At 42.0% G+C, this 12,600-nt stretch overlaps 1 protein-coding gene across 50 annotated transcripts in view; it reads right to left on the bottom strand.

Moving 5' to 3' along the window:
- The window catches only part of RyR (Ryanodine receptor), a 167,339-nt gene that overhangs the window by 8,779 nt on the left and 145,960 nt on the right, over positions 1 to 12,600 (bottom strand). For 25 of the 50 annotated variants that reach the window (XM_089738119.1, XM_089738110.1, XM_089738154.1 and 22 more), the window contains 12 exons: positions 11,520 to 11,721; positions 10,826 to 10,987; positions 10,072 to 10,228; positions 8,777 to 8,979; positions 7,361 to 7,564; positions 5,897 to 6,015; positions 3,444 to 3,540; positions 2,701 to 2,832; positions 2,310 to 2,403; positions 1,987 to 2,016; positions 1,012 to 1,170; positions 398 to 491 (listed from right to left, as the gene is read on the bottom strand). In XM_089738119.1, the coding sequence (XP_089594245.1) occupies positions 398 to 491; positions 1,012 to 1,170; positions 1,987 to 2,016; positions 2,310 to 2,403; positions 2,701 to 2,832; positions 3,444 to 3,540; positions 5,897 to 6,015; positions 7,361 to 7,564; positions 8,777 to 8,979; positions 10,072 to 10,228; positions 10,826 to 10,987; positions 11,520 to 11,721 (1,653 nt within the window). The remainder of the gene's footprint in view (positions 1 to 397; positions 492 to 1,011; positions 1,171 to 1,986; positions 2,017 to 2,309; positions 2,404 to 2,700; positions 2,833 to 3,443; positions 3,541 to 5,896; positions 6,016 to 7,360; positions 7,565 to 8,776; positions 8,980 to 10,071; positions 10,229 to 10,825; positions 10,988 to 11,519; positions 11,722 to 12,600) is intronic. The other 25 variants (XM_089738143.1, XM_089738152.1, XM_089738129.1 and 22 more) reach the window with 3 other exon arrangements.

The raw sequence follows: 12,600 nt of genomic DNA on the forward strand, positions 1-12,600 counted from the left end.
AAATTGTTTTACATTAAATCTGTCCCACCCTTCCAACTCATGACTGCTTCGCTGCAGAAATATGCAGGACGGTATGGAATCCTCGGAGCGTGCTGCTGCGCATTCTCCGCTGAATTTGGTGACTTTAGGCCTATACCATGTAACTTGTGCAAAATTTCATGACATAACTACCAGGCACAATAACTAAAATGGCGTAAAAGTACTACAAAGTCCAGGCACGGAACGAATGAAAAGAAAGCCTTTTGACACATGTGAAGGATATTGAAGGATTAGCACCATTTCGAAAGCCTCATAGATGAAACCTCCGAACGTGTTTATTGTTGGAGACAAGAGGTTTTGTCACAATTAGTCGAGTGAAATTGCGACACTAGAGTTATTAATTCGGATCCTAACTCACCGTCGCCGCTGCCCGAGCCTTGCCCAGAACCAGAGCCCGCAATGATGTCTCCGATGCCCGAACCTTCGGCTTTTTCGCCATCAAGAGTCGAAACCTGAAGACAACGGACCAAGTATTGATTACTTCCAATAAAACAAAGCTGATTAGAGACAGTATGGTCAAATACTTTATTAGTGGCTATTAAGATTTACAAATGAACTTTAGTGTTAGTATGGGGTCTTGTGAGTCCGCACGGGTAGGTACCACCGCCCTGCCTATTTCTGTCGTGAAGCAGTAATGCGTTTCGGTTTGAAGAGTGAGGCAGCCGTTGTATTCAAACACAAGTCTCAAGATGGGTAGCTGGGTTAACGTGGTTAATGTCTATGGGCCCGTTGACCATTTAACACAATCTGCACAGACATCCTAGCAATAAAAAAAATTCTAATGAATATAAAAATTGTTATAATAATAGCGTGGACCTTGCGTTACAGTAGCAAACTATCCGTTGCCTTTTGGGTTGTAGTACTTATTGTTATTTGAATATAAAAGTTCCTGTACGGTCTTGTTCATTTCCCATTTGAAATTTTAGAGATTTATCCAAAACAAGACTATTAAATCTTGCCTTAATAGCTTACCTTATAAAACAAAAGCACGAAGTTGATGCAAAAAGCCAGCACAAGGGCCACGTATTTCAAGTTGTAGAAGTTTCTGGCCAAAAACGAAACGGCCCGCCGTGTGTACTGCGACAGATCCACTTGGGACAGAGCTGACGATGAAGCAGGACCCTGGACGGCCTGTGCCGAGAAACACAGTTCTAATCGGTGTATGTTTATCCCTGCTGCTTCCAAGAGCATGGACATACTGGTGGTAGGACCTCTTGTGAGTCCGCACGGGTAGGTACCACCGCCCTACCTATTTCTGCCCTGAAGCAGTAACGCGTTTCGGTTTGAAGGGCGGGGCAGCCATTGTAACTATACTGAGACCTTAGAACTGATATCGCAAGGTGGGTGGCGGCATTTACGTTGTAGATGTCTATGGGCTCCGGTAACCACTTAACACCAGGTGGGCTGTGAGCTCGCCCACAGATCTATGCAATAAAATAAAAATAAAAACATCTGCAGAAGCGGTAACTGAAAGTGCTTCCCAAAGCTATGGACCCTATACTACGGGTTTTTGTATCGGCGTAAATTGAAGCTACAAAACACTTCGATAGCTTCGTGAATGTGACGGTTTAAAAAGGTTAGGTATACACATTATATGTGACGGCTGATTAATTATTATTTTTTCAGACAACGCACGTCCACTGTTGAACATAACCCTTCCCCAAGGTTCGCCAATCAATGCTTACAAGTTGGTATTTGCAACATAATTGCAGAATTCATGCGTGAAACTTTTAGCGGGGTTCGGTGTCGCGATATGAAAGTTTTTTAAGTTGTCGAGCCCTTCTTCATGTCCACAGTTTCGTATTTTAGATCGAATAGGTAGCGCTGCGATCAGATTCTGGAACCCTTTAATTTTCATGACAGTATGTCTGCCGGACCCGCTATATCTCTTAATTATGTCAAATGCAATAATTACAATTGTTTTAACAAACAAATCATAACAAATACCTTTTTGAAATATAAATTTTGAAATCCTCGCTGCATCAAAACAATCGGAGAACGATTAGTTAGCATCATTATTTGAAATTCTATTCACAAAATTCTAAAGGGTGATATTGATTTTATTTACCTAACAAATTTCTAAAGGGTGGATAATATTGTGGTTTGTGGAATACAATGGAGACTTGTTATTTACCGAAGAACTTTTAATATCTATGAATGAACATTTCGATGTCACGTCGCAAAGGTGATGACGTCACGTTCGTGATGAAACAGTCCATGACCACTGAACTCTGGACACGTTTCCGGCAAAACAAGTGACGATAGCTTACCTTCTTGCTCTCGGCCTCGATCGCCGACATGGCGGCCTGTTGCGCGGCCTGAGCCTCAATGCGCTCTAGAGCTTGTTTCTTTGCTTGTTCCCCGCTGAAAAACATGATCCTCTTATATAAACTTAAGCAGTACTTGGCGCAGTATGCAGATACCCGCAAACACGTATAATTAAAGGTGTTATGAAGGCAGAGCGATTCATACGAATCACAAAGTTCAAATATAAAGTCCTAACCCTCGTTGGTGTTGCACAGAGACTGTCGAATAGGAACCCATGATCACTTTGCGGTATAGGTATTATACTCACTCAGGCGATCTTCCTATACGCCCTTACTACCTTACCTACAACTATTACACTAGCATCAGCTCTACAGTTGCAGATAATTCATTTACCCTAATAAGTCGATCAGCGACGGTGGTCGTTGCTCCTCGGAGTGCTCCAGTCCCTCGTCCGGAGACGCGTCGGCCTCTTCACCTGACGACGGCGTCGATGTAGTAGGAGACTCGTGCGGCTTCACCTGGATCCTGCGTTGGTATAAGTAATACGTAAATATATACCATAAGTACCCTGCAAGCTGTCAAGTGTTCTCTCTCTTTTAGACAGATTAGCGCACGGTCTAGCTGTGAGTGGTAGCCGTCGCCCACGGACGTCAGCAATGCAAGGGGCACAGCCAATGCCCAACACCTGGTTACTCAACAAGCCTCATTAGAAGTACATGTCAGAGCATTCAGTTAACATCATGGAGACGATTTCATTCCAGGGCCGGATTTTATGTGATAAGTTAGCCCACCGAGTTTCTCGCCGGATCTTCTCAGCGTTTTCGATCCGGTAGTAGATTCTGTGAAGCACTGCTCTTGCTAGGGTCAGTGTTATTAGCAACACTCCCTGTTTGAGCCCCGTGAGCTCACCTACACGTCAAGGAGAAGCTGAAATAGCCTTTTAAGGCTGTCAGCAAAGGTAGGAAAAAAAAATTAACAAGAAAGATTTTTGGTACCACAACCACTCATATATGAACGTTGCTTCGGTTCGAACCATCGCCAACCATCATAAAGGAGATAAAGGGATAACATATAAAACTAATTACGCAAAGCATTCCCGGTGTCCAATAGATGTACAATAAGCTTTCAATACTCACTGGCCGTTGTCTTCTTTAGTTATGTCCAAACCGAAGGCCGAGACTTGCATCTGTCCAGTGTCATCAGCAGGCGGCAAAGCTGGCAGATGTCTCGGACCTGATCAAATTAAATTGATCTGTTGTTGGCGTCACGCGACATCATTGTCATCTATTCGTTGGAATCACGTAGCATCAACGACTTATATAGTTTTGTTTTAATTATAAAAACGCCACGAGAATTTCATAGGGCACTGATAAACAAACAAACAAACAAAGAATGCCGCAAATTACCTTCTTTTATATCAGATCAAAGACGAATAGAATTAATAAAAGAACACGTCTTCATAATAATTTAACATGCTCCTAAAGAAATACGAAAAGGGTATATACAATATTACTTATTTCATTTTTCCGATAGACGTATGTAAATATTTATCCTACCCACCTAATGTAGCCACCTAATGTTAAGTGCTTACCGGAGCCCATAGACATCTACAACGTAAATGCCGCCATCTACCTTGAGATAGAAGTTCTAAGGTCTTAGTATAGTTACAACGGCTGCCCCGCCCTTCAAACCGAAACGCATTACTACTTCAGGGCAGAAATAGGCAGGGTGGTGGTACCTACCCGCGCGGACTCACAAGACGTCCTACCACTAGTAATAGCTTTTTCACAATTAATAGCAAGAACTCATCTCGTTTCCTGTAAATCTCGTTTGAATAACAGAATACCGGCAAACGTCTTTGCTATTAGCACGCACAGAAACTTAAGCAGCGTTATACTTAATCGCAGCCAGAAAGAAAAAGACACGTAAAAACAAATTCACGGTTATTGTGAATATTTACAGGATCGTTTTAGTTGAAAAACGCAAACCAAGAGCAGAGTCAACGTTCAGTGTGCTTAGTGCGAGTTCTTTAACGTTCTCGAAAGCGTAAAAGTTAACTCAAATTTGTATGAAGTTGGAACAGCGTCAAACGAAGGGAAGTGAAGTTAAAAAACTCTCACTAAGCACACACTGGTCTAACTGGCAGTGCACAACTGTACTTTTTCTTTTTTCCCTACCTATGCTGATGCAGCTTCTTCTTGAGTTGTAGGTGAGCTCACGGGCCTCTAACCGGGAGCGTTGCTAACACTGGCCCTAGCAAGAGCAGTGCTTCGCGGAATCTACCACCGGATCGGAAACGCGACCCACTAAGAAGATCTGGCCAGAAACTCAGTGGGCTGTGTCTATGGGTTAATTCGCTCGTCGAGCCCTTCGTCGCAAGAGACGGGTTCGACGAGGACGATAATCGGTGCTCGTGGTACCTAAAAGCACCGTTAATGGATCCGGAGGGTCCGTAATGATGTGGGCAATCGTACCGGTTGTGAAAAGTGCTTTTCTATTGCCTCCGCAAGCTGACGAGCATCCTGTCCTAATAGTGATTGTCACTTATGTACGTCAGCAATGTCAGAGGCACAGCAAAGTCATTACCTAATGAGTACTCTCCACAAATCGTCTTTTAAGAAGGACGCGTCATAGCGTCTAGAATGTATCGTGAAGGAGAATACATTCATTCATAGCAGAGAAGATCTCTGGAAACGCACTATGGATTAACGCGGCGGTTCCAATTAGTATGGATGAACTCTGCTCCCATGGTGGGATATGCGATGGTAAATAGGAGATGGAGAGATCATCTCGAACGATTCAGAGTACTCCTCATGGGGCATTGTACAAAACATAGACAGGACCGAAGTCCCCCATTACTAAATAATATGTTGATGCCTAGCCGCAGATAGGCGAACGATCTTATATCCCCTTAGTGGTTCAAGAGTCCATGGACATCAAAACTTGAATGCCGCCCGTAGTTAGGCTCATTAACAAAGGCTTTATCGAAATGTGTCGTGTTATATAAAAGTAATGCGAGATACGCGGTAAATTCTCTCTATCTCGTTCTCTCACAGATGAATGGAGTATTTGTATCTCTCTTTAGTGTCGGTTTTACGTTTCATCGTATTACATAGAACAACAGTATTATAGAAGTCTTCAAATTCTTCATTCACGTTTTATTTCAACAAAGGAAGGTTTTATGCAATTTTTTTATTAAAATGGCATTATTATTAATCTTGTTCTTGACATTTTTGAGTGTTTCAACTAAAATAGATATTTTTAAATATAAACAGGTAAGTGTGTCTGTGTGTGAGCAGTGTGCGCAACATTTAGTGTTACTCCTCAACTCTGCGTGTGGCTGTTTAGTTTGTCTGTATATTGCGTTTGGTCACGTCAATAAAATTCATGATTACAAAACAACAAATCAGTAATTAATTAACGTATAAAAAAATATTAAACATTACAAGTCACTTTCAAGGCAAAGGAAACACGAATCATACAGCCATTTACAAAATGGCGTCTTGAAAAAAAAACCGAATTCTTTAGTCCGCGTGACCAAACGCTTCCGGCGAAGCATCCACACTTTAGTACCTGGTGGTCGCCTTACTTTGATTCGCGAGCAACCTGTGTCTTAACTGACCGATTTTCTCCTCTTCAGTTGGCTCTGGTGGTGGCTCCTCCACCTGTGGGCCCCGCATTAGTCCAAGGAGCACTCCGAATATGTACCTGAAAGAAAAAACAGGTGAAATTAAAAAAAAAAAAAAAAACCGAAAGAGAGTCTCCTCTTATTTGAAGTCGGTTAAAAGCTAACATTAAATTGTGTATAATTACTGTTTGATATAGATTACGAAATTATAAATGTAATCTATATATATATAAAAATGAATTGCTGTTCGTTAGTCTCGCTAAAACTCGAGAGCGGCTGGACCGATTTGGCTAATTTTGGTCTTGAATTATTTGTGGAAGTCCAGAGAAGGTTTAAAAGGTACATAAATATGAAAATGCTCGGAATTAAATAAAAACAAACAATTTTGTTTTTCCTTTGATGTGTCTCCCCCCCCATCGGACGGATTCCTTTAGTTTATTTTATACAAAAGTTTAGGTCTTTTATTTCTCGATTGAGGCACTACGAAGTCTGCCGGGTCAGCTAGTATTAATTAAAAATATCTAAACAATAAATAAACATATTTACCAATGACTGAATTCATCAATTAGGGCCGCGTGAAAATATTTAACAGAACTATATTAAATTATTATCTATGTATTTGATTAGGCTGTTTTGGTTCGTAAGCATAACTAAAACTATTAGTTGTCGTGGCTTTTTTTTCTACCTATCCTAGTAGCCTCGAGGGGTTATTCTAGATTCACCGAACTAGTAGGTGAGCTCACGGGGCTCAAACCTGTCGACGTTGCTAACACGCAGAATCTACCACCAGATCGGAAACGCGACCCACTCAGAAGATCAGGCGAGAAACTCAGTCGCCGTGTCTGCGTCGTGGCCTAAAGGATAAGACGACCGGTGCGTTCGTATCGAGTGACGTAACTGTGTCAATGTTCGAATCCCGCAAACAGGTAACATTTTTTTCTAATTAAATACGCACTTAATATTTTCAGCAAGTAGAATCTGATAATAGATCTGATGTTATTCATTCACCGTGGAAGTCAATCGTGAACATTTGTGAAGTACGTATTTCATTAGAAAAATTGGTACCCGCCTGTGGGATTCGAACACCGGTGCATCGCTACACACGAATACACCGAGCGTATTATCTTTTAGGCCACGACGACTTCTAAATTACGTTAACGATAAGCGAAGAAAGACCGAAGACATAAAATGCAAATCGATTTCAATGTACCTAATCACTATACGTATAAAAGCGATTTTTGCATAAATTTTTGTTTACCTTTATCCTGTTGTCTAAAATCCTAAGCGTGATTAAATCCATTATAGACATTAATCATGTGTTTATTTCATTAATTTCTCTATAGATAATAACAGAATCAACGGGTGAAACTCTTACAGCCATGGACGTTGTTAATGTCAGTCTTAGAGCTTAAGGCGAAGTCTTACCTGACAACGACCAGCACTCCATAGCCCAAGTAATAGAACATATAGAAGAACATTTTGAAGAAGCCGACGGCCAATTCTGCTGGTGGCATTTGCTGTAGATCTGCGATTTTCGCCTTTATGTTCGACGGCGATAAAGACGAGAACGCCGTGGAGATGCCGTCTTTCACTGATTGGATGCCGCGACGGAACGGATCCTTGCCGGCACTGGAAATAACCAATAACATTGATATTAACAAAAAAAAAGTGGAATTGGGTGAAAAAAAAAGTTTTTTAACCCAATTTCATTGACTCCTCTTGTATCTATATATCTGTGTAAAATAATATTTTAACATAATTATAAGCGACACGACAACACGACCGATCAACTTGAGAATTTGCACACAAAAAAAAAAAAAAAAAACTAAGGACCGTTGGTAAAACAAAAATTTTATTACTGCAGCCCGACAAATGATTTTACAGTTTTTAACTCTTTGATTGTCATGTAGATCACGGGTACCCTACGCGGCGCACTGAAGTAATTATTTCGATTTCTTTTACTAAGACGCCGGAATATCTAGTAGACTCTAGGAAAGGACTCTGAAGATACTGAGAATTTATTTATTTCTAAGAGACTTAAAATACTAAAATATAGTCAAAAACAAATGAGGGCAGAGTTAGGCAATCAAGGCGCTTAGTAACAGAAATCGACATAATTACTTTAGTGCGCCGCGTAGGGCACCGGTGACCTACGGGACAGTCAAAGGGTTAAGTTATACTTTTGAATTGCTTGTTTTTGGAACGTCCATTTTACTCAGACCATTCTGTTGCGAGATACTTCCCCTTACGGTTTTATGGATCAGATATTACAGTAAGCAAACTAATCTTCGACCTCATGTCTCAAGGCTGTTCGAAGCATATACGCTGTTATGTGTGCAGCCTCGAGTCACTGCTCAATGAACTAGACAACTTTGAATATGCCGATTTGTACCCTTCCCCCTACACTAAAATGTCAGTCCACAGTCCACTAAGATATTTGAACCAGTCCACAGTCTACTAACATATTTGTACCATTAACATATTTATTACTGGTGGTAGGACCTCTTGTGAGTCCGCACGGGTAGGTACCACCACCCCGCCCATTTCTACTGTGAAGCAGTAATGCGTTTCGGTGGCTAGAAGGGCGGGGCAGCCGTTGTAACTATACTGAGACCTTAGAACTTATATCTCAAGGTGGGTGGCGCATTTACGTTGTAGATGTCTATGGGCTCCAGTAACCACTTAATACCAAGTGAGCTGTGAGCTCGTCCACCCATTTAAACAAAAAAAAAACACTTCACCGTCCACAAACATATTTTTACTAGTCCACCGTCCACAAACATATTTGCACTAGTCCACAGTCCACAAACATTTGTACCAGCCCACCGTCCACAAACATACCGATCATCATCGTCGTCTCCCATGTACATGTAGCTGGCCTCCCTGTTCTTAGGTCCGCCGGCGGTGTCGTCCGAAGCGGCCATCAGACCCGACGCGTGGGTCATCTCAAAGATGGCGTCCTCGCAGAAGTTCACAAACGCTTCCAGCTTCTCCTTGTCGCCGCCTTCGGTTACGATGCTGTAGAAAAACGCGCGCTTTGATTCCTGTAGAAATAACGGAGCACCTTAATACTTGCGGTGGGCAGCTTTTTTTTATTTTTTTTATTGCTTAGATAGGTGGACGAGCTCACAGACCACCTGGTGTTAAGTGGTTACTGGAGCCCATAAACATCTACAACGTAAATGCGCCACCTACCTTGAGATATAAGTTCTAAGGTCTCGGTATAGTTACAATGGCTGCTCCACCCTTCAAACCGAAACGCATTACTGCTTCACGGCAGAAACAGACAGGGTGGTGGTACCTACCCGTGCGGACTCACAAGAGGTCCTACCACCAGTAAAGTGATTTGGTGATTTGGTGGTATAAGGACACCAGAATCCGTAGGCACCACAAAGTGTATACCGCATTTAGACATTACGTCTCCAGAGATGATAGTGTCAATAATATTGTTATACGACCATGCTAACATGTCAGACCCGAATACAATATTGGTAAAATAAGTACAGTACCCGGCGATAGCTATTAAACATCGATCATTGGATAGAGACAATCGGCTAATTTCGGCTTCGTATAGTGCTATCTTTGTCGCACGAGAAAGCCACCTATTAAACATCAGATTAGGATCACAGTCTGCAATTGAACAACGACTGACAGACCTCACATAGGTCGTGTGTGACAGAGATGATAAGATGTAGCACAGCTTCTGAATTCTTTAAGTTGTGCAGCAAAATCTCATTGTCATACAAACATGACGTCATTTTCTTCTTTACGAGGATTGTAGATTTTATTAAACTAAGTTTGGCTAAATGCAGCCTTTGCGCTGGCAAAGTCGATGAACAAAGCTGATCTTTTTTTTTATTGCCCTTGTAGGCAGACGGGCATACGGCCCACCTGATGGTGAGTGGTTACCGTCGCCCATGGACTTCAGCAGTGCCAGGGGCAGAGCCAAGCCGCTGCCTACTGCTTAATACTCTCCACAAGCCTCTTTTGAAGAAGGACATGTCACAGCGCTCGGGAAACACCCTGGAGAGGAGCTCATTCCATAGCCGGATGGTGCGTGGCAAAAAAGACCTCTAGAAACGCACTGTCATGCACATTGGAAGACCTGGAGAATAGAAGGTCATAAGGTTCGTCACCTTGATCTGCGGCTTCTCCCACTGTTCAATGTTAGATTCCTTGATCTCAAAGTAGACTCGTTCGATGCGCTTCGATCCGCCCATGATCTCGATGCGGCCGAGGAACGGCTCGAAGTAGTTCAGCACTGAACCGGCTGTCTCCAGAAAACGGGCCAATCTGTTTCGCAGGTAACATTGATCTTGTTATTTAACTAGCTAGCCTGACTTAAGCTGAGAGTCGTGGGTTCTATCTACACTTCAAACAGACATTTGGGTGGTGGACATTTGCCTTTTTGTCTGGATGTTTAATATATCTAAATACCTTTAAAACTCTTTAGTTTAAAAAAAGATTTTTCTTAAACGGAATCATTCACCTGTCTGTCATTCAGTGAAAATAAAGTTCAGTTCAGAAAACGCGATTAAGTATTTTATTGCTTATATATTCTGAAGTATTCCATATCATTGTATATGTAGACAATTTATGTGTAGAATCAAAAACAGAAGTCCATAAATACTAGACCGTTGCCTTGAGAGACTGTTTAGGGGTAAAAAATAGAAATATAAATAATTCTTTAATCGATGAATGAATTCACAGTTCGCCGTGCCTTAAATTGTCATTGGAGAACGTGGACATTGAAACACATTATTGGTTCGCGTCTGAAATAGTCGGGCCGGTGTTACCTGCCCATGTGAACACACAACACGCCCTACCACCTCCTATCCATTCGCTAACCTGTTTGGTTCCTATACAGACTGCATCATGCGCGGACCATACCTTGGTTCGTTGGGCATGTGCTCCGAGAGGTTGGTCAGCAGTACGGCAAGGTTGAAGCCGATTTCTTTGGCCGGTTCGTGGAAACGGTCGCAGAAGCCCACGTAGTCAAGTTTACCGTCGTGGTTCGTCTCGCAGCAAGCGAGTAAGAACTCTATCTCTTCGCTGTAAGGTACAAGAAACGTAATTACAGGGATCGAAGATAAGCATTCGATAATTTTGAGATACGATTCGCGGTTTTTACTCTTCCAACTGAAACACGTCATTGCATCGCGGTATAAATAAGCAGGACAGGACAGTTCTCGAAAAACTCCATCAACAGTAAGTAAGAGTAGTTTATTAATCAGGCTTTAAACTCTTTATTAAATACTAGCTGATCCGGCAGACTTTGTAGTGCTTAAATCGAGAAATAAAAGACCTAAACTTTGGTATAAAATAAACTTAAAACAAACAAAAGGAATCCTTCCGACGGGGGGACATCAAAGGGAAAACAAAATTGTTATTTTTATTTAATTCCGAGCATTTTCATATTTATCTACCTTTTAAACCTTCTCTGGACTTCAACAAATAATTCAAGACCAAAATTAGCCAAATGGGTCCAGCCGTTCTCGAGTTTTAGCGAGACTAACGAACAGCAATTAATTTATATATATATATAGATTTCTTAAAGTATAATAATTGAATGTAATCCACTTACGGCGTGTAACTCTTCTGCTGTTCCATCTTCTCTTTGAAGTCTTTCGGCAGGACCCAGCCGTCGTTATTGGCGTCGATTTCTTGGAAACTGGCGCTAGAGGTCAAGTCTTTCAACTTCAGGAACATGTCGAAGTATTTGAGGATCAGTTCCACGTTCGAAGCCGACTCTACTAATGTGTCCACCATCTGCTTACCGATGGTACCTGGTTATGAAGGAAGCATTTCAGAATTTCATATAAAAGACTAGAGTCGTCGTGGCCTAAAGGATAAGACGTCCGGTGCATTCGTGTTGAGCGATGCAACGGTGTTCGAATCTCAGGCGACTACCAATTTTTCTAATAAAATACGTACTCAACAAATGTTCACGATTGACTTTCACAGTGAAGGAATAAACATCTTGTAATAAAAAATCAAACCCGCAAAATTATAATTTGCGTAATTACTTGTGGTAGGACCTCTTGTGAGTCCGGGCGGGTAGGTACTACCGCGGTCTGTCGTGAAGCAGTAATGCGTTTCGGTTTGAAGGGTGGGGCAGCCGTTGTAACTATACTTGAGACCTTAGAACTTATATCTCAAGGTGGGTGGCGCATTTACATTGTAGATGTCTATGAGCTCCAGTAACCACTTAACACCAGGTGGACTTTGAGCTCGTCCACCCAACTAAGCAATAAAAAAAAAGATTTTCATTGCATAGACGGTTGAATTAACTCCTGACCCTGAGTTAAATGGTTAACATGACTCAAATATATCACAATAGTTCCCATCCCAATCCTCTCCTACCCAGCTCTGTGGACGTGGACCTACATTCCACCCTATCACTAATCATGTATAATAACTCTTCTAAAGCCACCCCATTTATAACATTGGATCATCAAATAGAGGAAGGCACTTTTTTTTTAAATTGCCCATTTAGGCAGACGAGCATACGGCCCACCTGATGGTGAGTGGTTACCGTCGCCCATGGACTTCAGCAATGCCAGGGACAGAGCCAAGCCGCTGCCTACCGCTTAATACTCTCCACGAGCCTTGTTTGAAGAAGGACATGTCATAGCGCTCGGGAAACACCGTGGAGGGGAGCTCAT

Source organism: Bombyx mandarina, chromosome 24 (genome assembly GCF_030267445.1).
Source record: "Bombyx mandarina strain Sakado chromosome 24, ASM3026744v2".
In the NCBI taxonomy this organism is placed as follows: Eukaryota; Metazoa; Arthropoda; class Insecta; order Lepidoptera; family Bombycidae; genus Bombyx; species Bombyx mandarina.